The sequence below is a fragment of the Piliocolobus tephrosceles genome, chromosome 4 (genome assembly GCF_002776525.5).
Source record: "Piliocolobus tephrosceles isolate RC106 chromosome 4, ASM277652v3, whole genome shotgun sequence".
Lineage (NCBI taxonomy): Eukaryota > Metazoa > Chordata > Mammalia > Primates > Cercopithecidae > Piliocolobus > Piliocolobus tephrosceles.
This window is the reverse complement of record NC_045437.1, coordinates 152,055,704-152,076,357: the sequence shown is the minus strand read 5'-3', so window position 1 is coordinate 152,076,357 and position 20,654 is coordinate 152,055,704. Positions and strand designations below refer to the sequence as shown.

General features: G+C 39.8%; 1 protein-coding gene across 1 annotated transcript; it reads left to right on the top strand.

Moving 5' to 3' along the window:
* Window positions 1–18,967: 18,967 nt before the first annotated feature.
* LOC111527481 (putative neuropeptide Y receptor type 6) lies at window positions 18,968–19,838 on the top strand. The gene is given in 2 exon segments (XM_026454504.1): window positions 18,968–19,795; window positions 19,797–19,838. Coding segments are annotated over 2 exon segments (870 nt in total).
* The last annotated feature ends 816 nt before the right edge of the window (window positions 19,839–20,654 follow it).

Sequence of the window (20,654 nt, the reverse complement as noted above, 5' to 3'; positions counted from 1 at the left end):
TGTGTGATGTTCCCCTTCCCGAGTCCAAGTGAGCTCATTGTTCAGTTCCCACCTATGAGTGAGAACATGCGGTGTTTGGTTTTCTCTTCTTGTGATAATTTGCTAAGAATGATGGTTTCCAGCTGCGTCCATGTCTCTACAAAGGACGCAAACTCATCCTTTTTTATGGCTGCATAGTATTCCATGATGTATATGTGCCACATTTTCTTCATCCAGTCTGTCACTGATGGACATTTGGGTTGATTCCAAGTCTTTGCTATTGTGAATAGTGCCGCAATAAACATACGTGTGCATGTGTCTTTGTAGTAGCATAATTTATAATCCTTTGGGTATATACCCAGTAGTGGGATGGCTGGGTCATATGGTACATCTAGTTCTAGGTCCTTGAGGAATCGCCATACTGTTTTCCATAATGGTTGAACTAGTTTACAATCCCACCAACAGTGTAAAAGTGTTCCTGTTTCTCCACATCCTCTCCAACACCTATTGTTTCCTGATTTTTTAATGATTGCCATTCTAACTGGTGTGAGATGGTATCTCATTGTGGTTTTGATTTGCATTTCTCTGATGGCCAGTGATGATGAGCATTTTTTCATGTGTCTGTTGGCTGTATGAATGTCTTCTTTTGAGAAATGTCTGTTCATATCCTTTCCCCACTTTTGGATGGGGTTGTTTGTTTTTTTCTTGTATATTTGTTTGAGTTCTTTGTAGATTCTGGAAATGAGCCCTTTGTCAGATGAGTAGATTGCAAAAATTTTCTCCCATTCTGTAGGTTGCCTGTTCACTCTGATGGTAGTTTCTTTTGCTGTGCAGAAGCTCTTTAGTTTAATGAGATCCCATTTGTCAATTTTGGCTTTTGCTGCCGTTGCTTTTGGTGTTTTAGACATGAAGTCCTTGCCCGTGCCTATGTCCTGAATGGTACTACCTAGATTTTCTTCTAGGGTTTTTATGGTATTAGGTCTAACATTTAAGTCTCTAATCCATCTTGAATTAATCTTCGTATAAGGAGTAAGGAAAGGATCCAGTTTCAGCTTTCTACTTATGGCTAGCCAATTTTCCCAGCACCATTTATTAAATAGGGAATCCTTTCCCCATTTCTTGTTTTTCTCAGGTTTGTCAAATATCAGATGGTTGTAGATGTGTGGCATTATTTCTGAAGGCTCCGTTCTGTTCCATTGGTCTATATCTCTGTTTTGGTACCAGTACCATGCTGTTTTGGTTACTGTAGCCTTGTAGTATAGTTTGAAGTCAGGTAGCGTGACGCCTCCGGCTTTGTCCTTTTGACTTAGGATTGTCTTGGCAATACGGGCTCTTTTTTGGTTCCATATGAACTTTAAAGCAGTTTTTTCCAATTCGGTGAAGAAACTCATTGGTAGCTTGATGGGGATGGCATTGAATCTATAAATTACCTTGGGCAGTATGGCCATTTTCACAATATTGATTCTGCCTATCCATGAGCATGGTATGTTCTTCCATTTGTTTGTGTCCTCTTTGATTTCACTGAGCAGTGGTTTGTAGTTCTCCTTGAAGAGGTCCTTTACATCCCTTGTAAGTTGGATTCCTAGGTATTTTATTCTCTTTGAAGCAATTGTGAATGGAAGTTCATTCCTGATTTGGCTCTCTGCTTGTCTGTTACTGGTGTATAAGAATGCTTGTGATTTTTGCACATTAATTTTGTATCCTGAGACTTTGCTGAAGTTGCTTATCAGCTTAAGAAGATTTTGGGCTGAGACGATGGGGTTTTCTAAATACACAATCATGTCATCTGCAAACAGGGACAATTTGACTTCCTCTTTTCCTAACTGAATACCCTTGATTTCTTTCTCTTGCCTGATTGCCCTAGCCAGAACTTCCAACACTATGTTGAATAGGAGTGGTGAGAGAGGGCATCCCTGTCTTGTGCCAGTTTTCAAAGGGAACTTTTCCAGTTTTTGCCCATTCAGTATGATATTAGCTGTGGGTTTGTCATAAATAGCTCTTATTATTTTGAGGTACGTTCCATCAATACCGAATTTGTTGAGCGTTTTTAGCATGAAGGGCTGTTGAATTTTGTCAAAAGCCTTTTCTGCATCTATTGAGATAATCATGTGGTTCTTGTCTTTGGTTCTGTTTATATGCTGGATTACGTTTATTGATTTGCGAATGTTGAACCAGCCTTGCATCCCAGGGATGAAGCCCACTTGATCATGGTGGATAAGCTTTTTGATGTGCTGCTGAATCCGGTTTGCCAGTATTTTATTGAGGATTTTTGCATCGATGTTCATCAGGGAGATTGGTCTAAAATTCTCTTTTTTTGTTGTGTCTCTGCCAGGCTTTGGTATCAGGATGATGCTGGCCTCATAAAATGAGTTAGGGAGGATTCCCTCTTTTTCTATTGATTGGAATAGTTTCAGAAGGAATGGTACCAGCTCCTCCTTGTACCTCTGGTAGAATTCAGCTGTGAATCCATCTGGTCCTGGGCTTTTTTTGGTGGGCAGGCTATTAATTGTTGCCTCAATTTCAGAGGCTGCTATTGGTCTATTCAGGGATTCAACTTCTTCCTGGTTTAGTCTTGGAAGAGTGTACGCGTCCAGGAAATTATCCATTTCTTCTAGATTTTCTAGTTGATTTGCGTAGAGGTGTTTATAGTATTCTCTGATGGTAGTTTGTATTTCTGTGGGGTCGGTGGTGATATCCCCTTTATCATTTTTTATTGCGTCTATTTGATTCCTCTCTCTTTTCTTCTTTATTAATCTTGCTAGTGGTCTGTCAATTTTGTTGATCTTTTCAAAAAACCAACTCCTGGATTCATTGATTTTTTGGAGGGTTTTTTGTGTCTCTATCTCCTTCAGTTCTGCTCTGATCTTAGTTATTTCTTGCCTTCTGCTAGCTTTTGAATGTGTTTGCTCTTGCCTCTCTAGTTCTTTTAATTGTGATGTTAGAGTGTCAATTTTAGATCTTTCCTGCTTTCTCTTGTGGGCACTTAGTGCTATAAATTTCCCTCTACATACTGCTTTAAATGTGTCCCAGAGATTCTGGTATGTTGTATCTTTGTTCTCATTGGATTCAAAGAACATCTTTATTTCTGCTTTCATTTCGTTATGTACCCAGTAGTCATTCAGGAGCAGGTTGTTCAGTTTCCATGTAGTTGAGCGGTTTTGATTGAATTTCTTAGTCCTGAGTTCTAGTTTGATTGCACTGTGGTCAGAGAGACAGTTTGTTATAATTTCTGTTCTTTTACATTTGCTGAGGAGTGCTTTACTTCCAATTATGTGGTCAATTTTGGAATAAGTGTGATGTGGTGCTGAGAAGAATGTATATTCTGTTGACTTGGGGTGGAGAGTTCTATAGATGTCTATTAGGTCCGCTTGGTGCAGAGATGAGTTCAATTCCTGGATATCCTTGTTAACTTTCTGTCTCGTTGATCTGTCTAATGTTGACAGTGGAGTGTTGAAGTCTCCCATTATTATTGTATGGGAGTCTAAGTCTCTTTGTAAGTCTCTAAGGACTTGCTTTATGAATCTGGGTGCTCCTGTATTAGGTGCATATATATTTAGGATAGTTAGCTCTTCCTGTTGGATTGATCCCTTTACCATTATGTAATGGCCTTCTTTGTCTCTTTTGATCTTTGATGGTTTAAAGTCTGTTTTATCAGAGACTAGGATTGCAACCCCTGCTTTTTTTTGTTCTCCATTTGCTTGGTAGATCTTCCTCCATCCTTTTATTTTGAGCCTATGTATGTCTCTGCATGTGAGATGGGTCTCCTGAAGACAGCAGACTGATGGGTCTTGACTCTTTATCCAGTTTGCCAGTCTGTGTCTTTTAATTGGAGCATTTAGTCCATTTACATTTAAGGTTAATATTGTTATGTGTGATCTTGATCCTGCCATTAAGATATTAACTGGTTATTTTGCTCATTAGTTGATGCAGTTTCTTCCTAGGCTCGATGGTCTTTACATTTTGGCATGTTTTTGCAGTGGCTGGTACCGGTTGTTCCTTTCCATGTTTAGGGCTTCCTTCAGGGTCTCTTGTAAGGCAGGCCTGGTGGTGACAAAATCTCTAAGCATTTGCTTATCTGTAAAGAATTTTATTTCTCCTTCACTTATGAAACTTAGTTTGGCTGGATATGAAATTCTGGGTTTAAAATTCTTTTCTTTAAGAACGTTGAATATTGGCCCCCACTCTCTTCTGGCTTGTAGAGTTTCTGCCGAGAGATCTGCTGTCAGTCTGATGGGCTTCCCTTTGTGGGTAACCCGACCTTTCTCTCTGGCTGCCCTTAAGATTTTTTCCTTCATTTCAACTTTGGTGAATCTGGCAATTATGTGTCTTGGAGTTGCTCTTCTGGAGGAGTATCTTTGTGGCGTTCTCTGTATTTCCTGAATTTGAATGTTGGCCTGCCCTGCTAGGTTGGGGAAGTTCTCCTGGATGATATCCTGTAGAGTGTTTTCCAATTTGGTGCCATTTTCCCCCTCACTTTCAGGCACCCCAATCAGACGTAGATTTGGTCTTTTTACATAATCCCATACTTCTTGCAGGCTTTGTTCATTTCTTTTTCTTCTTTTTTCTTTTGGTTTCTCTTCTCGCTTCATTTCATTCATTTGATCCTCAATCGCTGATACTCTTTCTTCCAGTTGATCGAGTCGGTTACTGAAGCTTGTGCATTTGTCACGTATTTCTCGTGACATGGTTTTCATCTCTGTCATTTCGTTTATGACCTTCTCTGCATTAATTAGTCTAGCTGTCAATTCTTCCACTCTTTTTTCAAGATTTTTAGTTTCTTTGCGCTGGGTATGTAATTCCTCCTTTAGCTCTGAGAGGTTTGATGGACTGAAGCCTTCTTCTCTCATCTCATCAAAATCATTCTCTGACCAGCTTTGATCCGTTGCTGGCGATGGGCTGTGCTCCTTTGCAGGAGGAGATGCGCTCTTATTTTTTGAATTTCCAGCTTTTCTGCCCTGCTTTTTCCCCATCTTTGTGGTTTTATCTGTCACTGGTCTTTGATGATGGTGACGTACTGATGGGGTTTTGATTTAGGTGTCCTTCCTGTTTGATAGGTTTCCTTCTGACTGTCAGGACCCTCAGCTATAGGTCTGTTGGAGATTGCTTGAGGTCCACTCCAGACCCTGTTTGCCTGGGTATCAGCAGCAGAGGTTGCAGAAGATAGAATATTGCTGAACAGCGAGTGCACCTGTCTGATTCTTGCTTTGGAAGCTTCCTCTCAGGGGTGTACTCCACCCTGTGAGGTGTGGGGTGTCAGACTGCCCCTAGTGGGGGATGTCTCCCAGTTAGGCTACTCAGGGGTCAGGAACCCACTTGAGCAGGCAGACTGCCCCTTCTCAGATCTCAACCTCCGTGTTGGGAGATCCCCTGCTCTCTTCAAAGCTGTCAGACAGAGTCGTTCGCGTTTCACAGGCTTCTACTCCTTTAGCTGAGCCCTGTCCCCAGAGGCGCAGTCTACAGAGACAGGCAGGTTTCCTTGAGCTGCTGTGAGCTCCACCCAGTTCCAGCTTCCCAGCGGCTTTAGTTACCTACTTAAGCCTCAGCGATGGCGGGCGCCCCTCCCCCAGCCTCGCTGCTGCCTTGCGGTTAGATTGCCGCAGACTGCTGTGTTAGCAAGGAGAGAGGCTCCGTGGGCGTGGGACCCTCCCGGCCAGGTGTGGGATACAATCTCCGGTGTGCCGGTGTTACAGCGCAGTATTGGGGTGGGAGTTACCCGATTTTCCAGGTGTTGTGTGTCTCAGTTCCCCTGGCTAGGAAAAGGGACTCCCTTCCCCCTCGCGCTTCCCAGGTGAGGCGATGCCTCGCCCTGCTTCAGCTCTCGCTGGTCGGGCTGCAGCAGCTGACCAGCACCGATTGTCCGGCACTCCCGAGTGAGATGACCCCAGTACCTCAGTTGAAAATGTAGAAATCGCCGGTCTTCTGTGTCGCTCGCGCTGGGAGTTGGAGACTGAAGCTGCTCCTATTCGGCCATCTTGCTCCGCCCCCCTAGAAGAGTTCTTTTTATTTTATTTATTTATTTATTTTTTTTTTTTGAGACGGAGTCTCGCTATGTCGCCCAGGCCTCACTGCAAGCTCCGCCTCCCGGGTTGCCGCCATTCTCCTGCCTCAGCCTCCCAAGTAGCTGGGACTACAGACGCCCGCCACCTCGCCCGGCTAGTTTTTTTGTATTTTTTAGTAGAGACGGGGTTTCACCATGTTAGCCAGGATGGTCTCGATCTCCTGACCTTGTGATCCGCCCGTCTCGGCCTCCCAAAGTGCTGGGATTACAGGCTTGAGCCACCGCGCCCGGCCAAGAGTTCTTGACAGAAGTAAAGATGGCTATAGTGGGGGAGAAAAGAAAACAGGAAATCTTTCTGTACCAAGTTTCTGCAATAATTGACTAATTATAACATGGATGACTGGGAGTTTAGAACCTACTACTTGTATTTTTCAATCTTAACTTTCCCTAATATGGTAAAAACCTGGGTTCAGAAAATCATCTCATGTCTTAATTCAAGCTTATAAAGGTATATCAGATTAAAGGCAATAAAACATATTTTGTAACTAAAAATAAAACACAATATAAGAGAGCAGAAATCAATGTTACAAGGGCTCTGGAGAGATAAGAAAAGTCAGATACTCAGTTCTTTCTTTGGATACTTTTATCAACCAAATTGCCTGCTGTATAAGATTACTGGCCTATAAATTAACTTTTGCAATTAAAGCAGAGAATTTTAACTTGAGGCAAACAAAACCCTATTGTTCACTAAGTTTTATCACCAACGATTACAGGACAGACAGATCTATATCCAACACTGTATGCTTAAAAAGAAACAAAACTTGTTTTTCAATTATGAAAGTAATATATGTTCATTATAAAAAACTTTAAAAACTACAAAAATATAAAATGGTATAAAGTATGAAAGTCACCCATAATCCTAACCCTAAACTATTAACATTGTTATATTTCCCTTATTGTGTATACTGCTTTGCATATTTGAGATCATACTGTGAACCATGATTTTATACCATTCATTTTTCATTTAACTTTACATCATAAACATTTCTCATATTATTTTATTATTCCTAAATATCATTTGCAAAGGCTGCATAAGTCATATGCAGACTTATACTCTAATTTGCTTAACCATTCCCCTAATGTTGGAGGTTTAGGTTGATCTTTGGTTTCTTACTACTCTAATAACACTGTGATGAACATCTTTATTTATAAATCTTTATCTGCATTTCCTAATATTTCCTTAGGGTAGAACTAGACTATGGAAAGCAAGAAAATAAGTATTTTTAAAATATCTTGAATGTTTGTCACCAGTTTTTTCTAATAAGGTATTCTACATTATATGTCCACCAATAATGTATAAAGTGTCCTTTTCACCTTCCATTATTAGTGTATCAGGTATTCATGACTTTTTTCCAGTATTTGATTATCTGATAAATGAAAATAATTCATTGCTGTTTTGTTTTCTATTTCTCTACTAGTGAAACAGAACCTTTTTTTGCAAATATTTGTTAGTCTTTATTTGCTCTTCTGTTAATTGTCCATACATACTAATAGATACTAATATGTATCTTCTTGGTGATTCATATGTATGTTTCATAAAGAAAAATATTGTCTTTACATCATATTTATTGTGATTATTTCCATTTTTGTGTCTTAACTTACATACTGATTTTTTTCAAGAAAGTTAAAAAATTTTTAAATAGGCATCTCAACTTTTCCCCTTGTATTTTCTTCTTTTGATTTTAAGCTGATTCATTTATTCATTCATTCAACAAATATTCACCAAAGACTTGCTATGTGCCAGAAACTATGCAGTAACACTAAAGATACAGCAGTAGATAGGACATATTTCTTGGCTTCAAAGAGTTTCTATTTGGCCAGGCAAGGTGGCTCACACCTGCAATGCCAGTGCCTCAGGAGACCAGTTCGGGAGGACTGCTTGAGACCAAGAGTTTGAGACCAGCCTGGCCAACATGGCAAGAACCTCCCTCCACAAATAAAAATTTTAAAATTAAATAGGCAAGGTGGTACATGCCAGTAGTCCCAGCTACTCAGGAGGCTGAGGCAGGACGATCACCTGACCCCAAAAGCGCAGTGGCATGATCTTGGCTCACTGCAACCCCCTCCTCCCGGGTTCAAGTGATTCTCCTGCCTCAGCCTCTCGAGTAGCTGGGAGTATAGGCACATACTACCATACCCGGCTAATATTTGCATTTTTAGTAGAGATGAAGTTTCACCATGTTGGTCAGGTTGGTCTCAAACTCAGGACCTCAGGTGATCTGCCCTCCTCAGCCTCCCAAAGTGCTGGGATTACAGGCATCAGCCACCTATTTTCTATATTTTCATGTATTTTCTACTAAAATATTTTTGAGTCTGTTTTCTCAAATTATTTTGCCTGGAATTTATTCTAGTATACACTACAAAACTAAATTAATATTTTTTCTAAGCAGCTAGTTAACTATTCTAGCAATATTTACTTAATAATTCTTTCCTTCCCCAGAAATCCTTACTGCTAGCGGGGAATGGTGGCTCACACCTGTAATCCCACCATTTTGAGAGGCCGAGGCGGACAGATCACTTGAGGCCAGGAGTTCGAGACCAGCCTGGGCAGCATGACAAAACCCCATCTCTACAAAAAGTACAAAACTTAGCTGGGTGTGGTAGCACATGCCTGTAGTCCCAGCTACTCAGGAAGCTGAGGCAGGAGAACTACTTGAACCCGGGAGACGGAGGTTGCAGTAAGCCAAGATCATGCTACTGCACTCCAGCCTGAGTGACAGAGTGAGACCCAATCTCAAAAAACAAAAGCAATCCTCACTGCTTTCATATATTAACATGTTATACATACCAGGGTCTATTTCTGTCTATTCCATTCCTTGATCTGTCTGCTAATTCTTGGCCCAGCATTACATTGATTTAATTATTCACACTTTATAATATTTTAAAATATTTGGTGTTGGCCGGGGGCTCAAGCCTGTAATCCCAGCACTTTGGGAGGCCGAGACGGGCGGATCACGAGGTCAGGAGATCGAGACCATCCTGGCTAACACGGTGAAACCCCGTCTCTACTAAAAAATACAAAAAAAAAAAAAAAACTAGCCGGGCGAGGTGGCGGGCGCCTGTAGTCCCAGCTACTCGGGAGGCTGAGGCAGGAGAATGGCGTAAATCCGGGAGGCGGAGCTTGCAGCGAGCTGAGATCCGGCCACGGCACTCCAGCCTGGGCGACAGAGCGAGACTCCGTCTCAAAAAAAAAAAAAAAAAAAAAAAAATTTGGTGTTGTCAGTCATGCCTTTCATTTTAATTATCCATTTTTCAAAGCTATTTGCACTTACAAATCTTTTATAAGTAATTTTTTATAACCCCTCTTGGGATTTTCATTGGAATTGAATTATAAATACAATTTAACTTGGGAAGAAACAAAATCTTTATAATATTCAGTCTTTCCATGCAAACATTCCTTTTTTCCATTTAATCGTTCTTGAAGGCATTAATGTATTCCTGGTGATTCCAGAGAAATCAGAAATATTAATTAGTAGGCTTCCATTTATATATATACCATAGTTCCTAAGCACACCCAACCTTGATGACAAAGCAGTGTCTTTGAAAAGGAAAACAAATAAATGGACATTGTGTTAGCCCCTCATCATTTGTTTACACCAGATTATAACAACTTTCTGTGTGTACCTAGGTGAGCAAAAATGTTAACAAGAGTGGACCTTCCACCTCAGAACACAGATTTACACCAAACATCCCCTCACAAGTTTTTTAAAAAACGACTCTGGTTTTGTAATTTCTCAATTTCCTACTCATTACAGACTTTCTTTGGAATAATAAACAATAAACTCTGTTATTAACTCAAATTATATGTTTCTACTAAAGGAAATTCTAAACAACAACAACAGTAACAACTACTAACTATTGAATATCTACTATATTCTATCATTAATCTTCAAAATAATCCTGCAGGATAGGTGGCTATATTCACCTTACAGGAAAGGAATCAAAAGCTTAGAAAGCAGAGGAGCAAATCCTTTCCTGCTCTGCGTTCAGCCACCCCCGCAATGCTTTATGCTCCTTTTTTTTATTTGTAACACTTTGGGAAGTTATTAAAGGAAGAGCTATTGCTTCCTCCTTTTGGGATAGAACTGGATGGCAAAAAATTAAATTAAATTAAATTTTAAAAGCTTAGAGAGAAGCTCAAGATCACCCAGCTAGGTAATGCTGAAGAATCCAAATTCAGACCTAGCTCTCTCCCACTCAAGCTGACTCTCAAAATCTTCATCATCATCACAAATAACTAAAATGATCTCTTAACATCCACCAAACCTGTGGCACCACTAGCTTTTGCCAATATTCTATGTACGGAAAAGGTACTTTTCAATAGCCCTACAATCTTCCAAAGTTTGCTGCTCTCTGTATTTTAAATACAAACAGGTAAATAAGTAATGGGACACTGCTAAAAGCTGACTGGGGAAAGAAATACAAGCCACTAAACTGCTTTGACAGTATCTGCTCTTCAAGTTCTTACAGAGGAGGAGATTGGCTTCACGTCCATAGGACACATCCCGCTCGTACTCTACCTGCAAGTCCACGTAGCCAGTGACCCGGCAGGATTCTATAAAACACAATGTCAATGTTGTTGACTACCTGGAAATTTTGACTTTCTTTTGGGTAGTTGGATGTATTTGGGTAGGGAAACAGAATTGAGTCACATGGCTTGGTACTAAAATGTGGGGCTCTATCACTGAGTCCTTGGCTTAGGAAATGTAGTATTTGAAAATGTTGTGTGCTCATCCAGTAGACCATGCCACAAATATTTTCAACCATACTCAATTTTCTACAACCTTGTTTTCAAAAGTCTTCAAACACTTACTATAAGGAAATATTTCTTATATTTAATATAAATCTTACTTTTTGAGTCTTTTATAATGATGAGAAATAGGCCCCTTACAGTAACAATTTTTCAAATACAGGAAAAGCGCTTTTTAGTCCCCATTTTCATCTATAGTCTATAAGCAGTTCAGCTGCTGTCAGCTCCAAAGTAGTTGATAAAAATCTTATATTTATAATACATACTTGCTCAGAAACTTGGGGTTAATTTCCATTTTAGAAGTATTTTTATTAATCTTACAAATTACTGCAAAATCTGGAACAGCACCATCTCTTTTTTTAAACTTTTAAGTTAAGGGGTACAAGTGCAGGTTTGTTACATAGGTAAACTGGTGTCATGGGGGTTTGTTGTATAAATTATTTCATCACCCAGATATTAAGCCTAGTACCCATTAGTTACTTTTCCTGATCCTGTCCCTCCTCCTACCTACTACCCTCCGAAAGGCCCCAGTGTGTGTTGTTGCCCTCTATGTGTCCATCCCTTAACTAACAGTAAATGCAGTAAATGCTCTAAGAACCATCATTAATGTTTACTAACAATTTTCCAGGAATATTTAAATTAAATGTCTGATTTTGGCAATGCTAATTTTTAAAGTATATATATATATATGCCAGAAAATGTCACAGATTTTCAAGATGCACTCTTATTATCATCTCTACAAGATGACTGAAAGTGACATTTTGAAAATATCTTTTAAACAGCTCCACCTAATGTTACTGCTGCTGAGATTTCTGACTCCTCCCTTCCGGCTCTTCAGTGGCCTTCAGTGCCCACTGGATTCCAAAGCTCACTCCTGTGTGCAATGATTCCAACTGCAGGGATCAGTGTCTGAAATGAAGCTGCAGATTGTCTAGTGGATAAATAATCCAAGAAGGAATGGGGGATGTTATGACTTTTTGAGAGGAGGCTAACATGTCACAAACTTTAAAAAATAATAATAATGGAAATGAAGAAAGAAAACAACAGAAGATGAAAAGAATAGCAAAAGAGCTAGAAATTTCCGACAGGTAAGAAAATGGGAAACAAACCTCTAAAATGCTTAAGAAAAATATTGCAAATGTGTTTATCCAATGTGTATTTCATGTTAGAATAATCCAGTTTTAAAAATAAGTGAAGATCATTAAAAATTGGAAATATAGTGCTTTTAGGCTAAATTGTACTAGATGCCTTTTTACATATATGATTTGAAAAAATCCCTACAGTTTTAGAATGCACTACTGTAAGAAAATTATAAAAAGAAATCACCAAAAGCTAGTATTGGCACAATGGGGTTTTAATTACTTTTGTTTATCTTTTAGTAAATAATCTTAAAAATCTGGTATACTTATTTTCACTGGCAGAGTTGAGATCTCCTTTCTTAATGCACTTAATGTTTTATTATTTTAAAGAACTGAAAACCTCCACATTCCTAAAATGATAAGTTCGGTTATTAACCTTCAAAGAAAATCAAAGTCAATTTAGACAAGCTGTGTTGGCTTGTTTTTAAAAGAGTAGCTTTGAGAAGCGTGTATATTTTCCACTACCACTTTATATGGGTTCAGGCAATGGTCAAATTCAAGGAAAAAAAAAACATATAAACCATTTTCAGCAGAGAAAATCAAAGTACATGTAATAAAAGAATGGTTGGGTCAAATGTAATCCTCAAGTCTTAAAAGACAGCACACACTTCTGCAATAGATAGATATGAAATTTGATTTTTGGAATAGGTGAACAGTTGAATAACTTAAGGAGGTTTGCATGATGTTGAATAACCAGGCCAATTATACTTTTTAATAACGCTGTAAGAGATTAGGCATTTGTTTCTTGATGCTTAGTGCGGTTACTTAATGTAGTACTTTGTTCTTAGGGTAAGCTCTAAGATGTACCTTTACAGAGATTCTAGTCTATTTGTTTTCATGGAACACAAATGATTAATTTGACTGATTTTTTTAAAAAGTGAAATGACCAAATAAACTAGAAATATTGTTTTGTATATGATTTAGGAAGTAGACGTCTGTTCCTGGCTCTGCAGCTAACTACACAACCATGAGCCAGTCACTGGATCATAGTTTCCATGTTTGTAAATCAGAAATAAAGTATCATTCCTATCTAGAGTACAGGGCTACTGTAGAAATCAAGTAAGATAGCAAGCCTTGTCAGCACATGAATTATTGATGAATTAATTAATGAACAATGCAGTGCTTTAAAAATCATTAAGCCCTGAAGAGTATGAGACGTTATCTGCATCGGCACAACCCCAGAATCTGTATTCTTAGAGATTTAAGAAAAAGGATAGAGAATTCTATGGGAGATGCTCACAGTGTGGTCCTTCCCTATTTTGGGATCCTCACATATATACTTGGGGGTTGGGAGATGTACAAAACTTTATCCAAAGCCACAAACTCTCTGAAGTTACATAACAGAATTTTGTTCACATAAAACAAATAGAAAATGTTCTACTTCTTTGTTTTTAACATTAAGAACAGGAAATACAGAACTTGTTATAAGAAATATAAAATAGGAGGCAACAGAAAATCATGGAAAGAACACGGAACTCTCTGGAAGCCAGAAGACTTGGGCTCTGGTCCCTGTTCTACTAATATTTAACTGCAGTGCTGCAATATCTGTCAAATGGAAGGAATATATTAGAGGACCTTTATAGTCTCTTTCAGATCAAAGCACCTAAGCCCCAAATGAAATATAACAAATAATGTAAAATACAATTTTTCTATGCTATGGACAATTAAGGGAAAGGGGGAAAACAAGAGGAGAGAATAAAACAGATGGACAGAAAGAGAGGAAGAGAATAAATGGTAAGGAAAAAAACAGACAGACCAAAAGGCAGACATACACAAACTCTACCCCTAGTTCCCTCCCCCTCAAAAAATGAATTATATGAATAAAGAGACAGAAGAAAGATACACACTAACAAAATGACACTCAGATGCAGAAATAAATACGCACATAAAAACTTTGGTGGAATTATGCTCTTATTTTGTTCATCTTGAAACTTTTAAACACAAAACTACCCAAAAAATTAACATAATGTTGTACTTTTACGTTAAAAGGCATAAACTGAATTGGTTCAAAGCAGGTGCCTCATGAGCTAGATACAATCAAGTGGAAGGTTTAGGATTAATTGCTGCCATATGCTACTAATATTTTTTAGCAAAATGTCACTTGATAATTTGAGATCTCACTTCCATGGGTCAATTCCAACCAAACAAGCCAAAGATGAACTCACCTAAAATAGAAATGTATCCCAAGAATTTTTTTATGAACCAGGGCTTAGTATTATTTTGCTTCCAGATAGGCAGGATTTAAATATTTTAACTATAGTTACCAAGTATGTAAAGTGTAAATCCCACATTGCCATTTAAAGCCTATATTGGGGCATTTTCCTATTTAATCTTCTCTGTATGGTGTAGAGGGTGCTGGATAATGTAACTCCAGCACTCTCCTTTGATTCCCTCCTAAGATGGGGCCCTTCAGACCTACAGGCTTTTCTGAGCTCCAAGCTGAGATAATCCCCATTCACTATGAAGTCAGCCCAGATTGACAAGAATAGGCAACACAAGGGCTCCTGATGTTTATTCTCATCTCTATCTGCTAGGAACCCTGCAAAATTATATGAGTTTTCATATCTGTAAAGAGAAAACCTGCAAGATTCATAGGAAGCTTTTCTTTCTTGTAGATAATAAGAGTTGGAAGAAAAAACACACAAGACTTTGCTGGGTTTGTTTGGTTTTAGCTAACTCCTTGGACTTTTGTGTACTTTGGTTTTTCCCTCTATGAAATGGAACTATAACAATTCCACTCCTCCCTAACACAACTGGTGATGAAGAAATAAACAGCATAGCAGATATGAAAGCACTCATAGCTCTTTGGAGGATGAGGGTTGGATCAGTTCAGTCCAACTGTCTAAGACATTCAACAAGAACAACAACAACAATAATGAGCACTTGGGTTTGAACAGGGTTTAACAGTTTATACAATTTTTTTAATTTTTAAAAAACTTTTAAGTTCAGGGGCACATGTGCAGTTTGTTATATAGGTAAATTGCATGTTGGTCAGGTGCGGTGGCTCACGCCTATAATCTCAGCACTTTGGGAGGCCAAGGTGGGCAGATCACCAGGTCAGGAAATGGAGACCATCCTGGCCAACATGGTGAAACCCCTGTCTCTACTAAAACACAAAAAAAAATTAGCTGGGCGTGGTGGTGCGTGCCTGTAGTCCCAGCTACTTGGGAGGCTGAGGCAGGGGAATCACTTGAACCCAGGAGGCAGAGGCTGCAGTGAGCCAAGATTACGCCACTGTACTCCAGCCTGGCAACAGAGCAAGACTCCGTCTCAAAAAAAAAACAAAAAACAAAAAAAAGTAAATTGCATGTCGTGAGGGTTTGGTGTATGGATTATTTCATCACCCAGGTAACAATCATACTACCCGATAGGTCATTTTTCAATCCTCTCAAAATGTTTTTTTTTGTTTGTTTGTTTTTGTTTTTGTTTTTGTTTTTGTTTTTTTATTATACTTTAAGTTCTAGGGTACATGTGCATAACGTGCAGGTTACATATGTATACATGTGCCATGTTGGTGTGCTGCACCCATCAACTCGTCAGCACCCATCAATTCATCATTTATATCAGGTATAACTCCCCAATGCAATCCCTCCCCCCTCCCCCCTCCCCATGATAGGCCCCAGTGTGTGATGTTCCCCTTCCCGAGTCCAAGTGAGCTCATTGTTCAGTTCCCACCTATGAGTGAGAACATGCGGTGTTTGGTTTTCTCTTCTTGTGATAATTTGCTAAGAATGATGGTTTCCAGCTGCATCCATGTCTCTACAAAGGACGCAAACTCATCCTTTTTTATGGCTGCATAGTATTCCATGGTGTATATCAAAATGTTTTAAATATATTATTTCATTGGCCTTTATAACAAGGTATGAAGTAGGGAGGCTATTTTTTATTTCATTGGACAGATAAAGAAATTGAGGCCAAGAGGAGAGTGCCTTGCCCAAGATCAAACGGCTAATAAACAACAGGACATGTCTCCTGACACGAAATCTAGTGCTCATTCTAGTTTACCAAACTACATATGCAGTTCATGCCTATTTCCTTTCATTCCTATCCTCCTTCAAGTGAGGCTTGCTTGGCAGGAGGCCTCGAATTAGAAATCAAAGCTTTCTATCTCTCACGTATAGTTCTAATCTATCAACTGTATAGAGAGCTTAAATTTGACTTGAAATTCTCCTTCAGTCAATATCTGTGAACTCTGGGTCTCATGAGTCGAGTCATCCAGGCCTTAAACTTTCCTTTTGAATACCATTATTTGTAAATGTTGCTATTTCACATATTACCACATAGCATCTGTTAAAGCAAACTAAATATAGCTTGAGAAGGACTCCGTACTTCTACATTTGAGTCCCTGTGGAAGAACTGTAACCTAGCTTAATAGGCAGACAAGATTGAAAACCTAACTTAGGAGTATGCGCCTGTAACAATAGCTGAGTCTTGGCCAGTCCCAGCGGTCATACTTCAACCACTCATAGACTGCTAAGCATTCAAACTGTGTTCAAAGAAGGCAAACGTCAACCTGTAACCAATCCAGCTGTTTCTGTACCTCACCTCCAATTTCTGGACATCACTTCCCTTTTTTTTGATCTGTAAGTTTATTCTGACCACAGCACAAGGCATCCCTGGAGTCTCTCTGAATCTGCTGTGATTCTGGGGGCTGCCCGATTCACAAATCGTTCATTGCTCAATTAAACTCCTTCAAATTTAATTCAGCTGAAGTTTTTCTTTTAACATGTCTGAGCCACAGATCAGTTCCTTGGATCCTCCCTCCTCAGCCTCCCAAGTAGCTAGGACTACAGGTGCACACCACCATGCCCAGTTAATCTGTGGTATTTTTATGCTGTTCCTCATTGTGTTTTTCATTGTTGAAACCATGACAGACTTAAGTATTCTTAAGGTGATTTCTTTCCAATAAGAAACTGTTAAGCCTTAGATCTCAGAGAGAATGTGAGAACAGGCCATCATCATTTCAAATAGCAAACAAAATTGCATTCCCTTTCATTCCTATTGCTCAGTTCCCTTTATCAACGTTATTTATGTTGTTTTCCTCAAACTCCTAAAGAATAAACCAAGATGAGGAGTTTTTTTTCCCCCCTTTGCTGTCTTTCCATGTTTTCTCTTTGGGTCAGAAATCCCAGCACTTTGAATGGCAAGGAATCCTTCAAGCCTGTTGTACATCCTGGTATGAATAATTCTACCGAATATAACCACCCTAAACTATGCTGAGCCATAGAATCAGAGCCTGCTTTTCCTCCGGAAGTTAGAAGAAGGGATCTGCAGGAAGGAAGAATTGGAGGAATGCTTTTTAAATGAAGTTAATTCTGGGTAATAGCTCACTAGACACTGGCTGCCTTCCTTGCCTTGATTTCCAAAATCTGAGCAATGTACCCAGAAACTGCCTATGGCTTCAATCCCAGAGAGTGGAAAAAGTGAAAAGAAGAGAAGGCATACGCTATTCCATAGCAGATACGTTCTGTAATTCTGGCTCCCAAAATAAAGGCTGTAGACTGGATCTGGGCAGTAGAGCTGACAAATTTTATTCCACATACATATACTGAGTACCTACTATGTGCTCTATGTTGGGGCTAGAGACAAATTCAGATGTGTGTTCTCACTTAATCTTCACAACTACTCAGATAGATAGATATTATTTATCCCTGTTTTACAGAAAAGAAAACTGAGGAGGAAGGGTAACTGACCTACATCAAAGTCAGACTGATACCAAGAAGTGATGCTCCAACTGGAACCTGTCTTGGTCCATGTGTGATGCTTTAACAAAATAACACAGACAAAATATCACAGAGTTATAAACAATAGAAATTTATTTCTCACAATTTTGGAGGCTAGGAAGTCCAAGAGCAAGGTGCCAACAGGTTCAGTGTCTGGTGAGGGTTCTTCTCTTCCAGAATGGCACCTTGTTGCTGTGTCCTCACATGGCAGAAGGGACAGAAGAGGCGAACTCACGTAGGGCCTCCTTATAAAAGGAGTGAGTTTGCCCTTATAAAGCCCTTTTATGAGACCCTAATCCATTCATGACGGCAGAGCCCTCACGGCCTAGTCACCTCCTAAAGGCCCTACCTCTTAATAGTGCTGCACTGGGGATTAAATTTCAACATGAATTTTGGAGGGAACACAAACATTCAAACAAACCATAACAGAATTCAACTTCAAACACAGTACTCAGGCCTCCACAGCACAATCCCTATCCTCCTGACTTTTTATAGTCCATTGAAGCAAGTGGGTGCATAGTCAGGTGACCCTAAAAAAACACAGAAGTTAGCCAGGTGTGGTGGCTGATGCCTGTAATCCCAGTACTTTGGAGGCCAAGGTGGGCAGATCACGAGGTCAGGAGATCGAGATCATCCTGGCTAACATGGTGAAACCCCATCTCTACTAAAGATACAAAAAATTAGCTGGGCATAGTGGCATGCACCTATAGTCCCAGTCTCCTGTAGTCCCCATCTCCTGCCTCAGGAGGCTGAGGCAGGAGAATCGCTTGAACCTGGGAAGTGGAGGTTGCAGTGAGCAGAGATCACACCACTGCACTCCAGCCTGGGTGACGGAGCAAGACTCTGTCTTGAAAAAGAAAAAAAAGAAAAACAGAAGTTGATAGGGATAGAAACACATTTGGCTGCTTCTATAGTTAACAAGATGCTGTTACATTCCTTGCCTCACGAGCTCTAAAGACTAAACTAGCGGGACAAAGAAAGCACCTGAGATGAGATGAGAGGAGGGTAAAGGTACAGAGAGATCCCCCGGATATTTGTTCTCTGTCCTCTCAGGGACTTTGCTACCCCTAGAGAATTATCCATATTGTTAAGAACTTGCATTAATATTCTGGGTTCTGTTTCATTTTTTAGGGTCTCAAGAGCATGCTCAAGTCATTCACGTGTTTCCATCAAATACAGACACAGATCAGGGAAGATTAAACCCTACTAATTTCTCATCAGATGCCTCAGAACAAAGTGCCTTCCAAGAACTAATGGTCAAAATATCCACCCATAAGACAAATAAGCTTATAAAATCTCTTCTTACAATCCTGACATAATGGAAGTTTCCCTAAACCACCCAGCATCTAATACAACCAGCACAAAGAACAACTCAGCATTTTTTTACTTTGAGTCCTGTCAACCCCCTTCTCCAGCTTTATTCCTATTACTTATAGCCTATACTGTGGTCTTAATTGGGGGCCTTTTTGGAAACCTCTCTCTCATCATCATCATCTTTAAGAAGCACAGAAAAGCTCAGAATTTCACCAGCATACTGATTGTCAATCTCTCCCTCTCTGATATCTTGGTGTGTGTCATGTGCATCCCTTTTACTATCATCTACACTCTGATGGACCACTGGATATTTGGGGATACCATGTGCAAACTCACATCCTATGTGCAGAGTGTCTCAATCTCTGTGTCCATATTCTCACTTGTACTCATTGCTGTCGAAAGATATCAGCTAATTGTGAACCCCCGTGGCTGGAAGCCCAGTGTGACTCATGCCTACTGGAGCATCACACTGATTTGGCTGTTTTCCCTTCTGCTGTCTATTCCCTTCTTCCTGTCCTACCACCTCACTGATGAGCCCTTCCGCAATCTCTCTCTCCCCACTGACCTCTACACCCACCAGGTGGCCTGTGTGGAGAACTGGCCCTCCAGAAAGGACCGGCTGCTCTTTACCACCTCCCTTTTTCTGCTGCAGTATTTTGTTCCTCTAGCCTTCATCCTCATCTGCTACTTGAAGATTGTTATCTGCCTGCGCAGGAGAAATGCGAAGATAGACAAGAGGAGGGAAAATGAGAGCCGGCTCAATGAGAACAAGAGGATCAACACAATGTTGATTTCCATTGTGGTGACCTTTGGAGCCTGCTGGCTGCCCCTGAATATCTTCAATGTCATCTTTGATTGGTATCATGAGGTGCTGATGAGCTGCCACCACAACCTGGTATTTGTAGTTTGCCACTTGGTTGCTATGGTTTCCACATGTATAAACCCTCTCTTCTATGGCTTTCTCAACAAAAATTTCCAAAAGGACCTGGTAGTGCTTATTCACCACTGCTGGTGTTTCACACCTCGGGAAAGATATGAAAATAATGCCATCTCCACTACGCACACAGACTCCAAGGGGTCTTTAAGATTGGCTCGTATACCAACAGGTATATGAAAATTGATAATACTTAATGCTGAAGCTCTTCTTGAATGGGAGCTGGACAGGTAATGGTTGGGAATAGGGCAAGATGCAGAAAGAAGAAACCAGAACCAAAAATAGCAACTTTATACCCACTTTTGCTTTAGGCTAAGACTGCCGGTCTCATATGTCTATTCAACACACCCTCCAACATACACAAACACACATACCACCCCTTTTCTCTTAAGAGAATAACTCTAATAATTCAAACAACCTGGCCGCCATCATTTGTGGCAAAGAATGAGAATGAGAAAGCAGACAGAGAGGCAAGCAGCAGTGATGGCTGGGGAACAACGTTCACAGATACTAGTAAAACCACTGCTATACCTCCTTAGCACTGAAGCAATTCTATTCTCAGATATGAAAACTGTAACTTTCAATCATATAACTATTCAATTAATTAGCCAAGTCAGAAAATCCCCCCTTATAATTCATTAATTAATTAACAATCTAATTAAGTTTGGACTAAAGTTGAAGGGCTGGTTTTAACTTAACATTTAAACTACGTGTTGTAATTACAATTAATTCCCATGCTTGAATCATATCTCTAGTT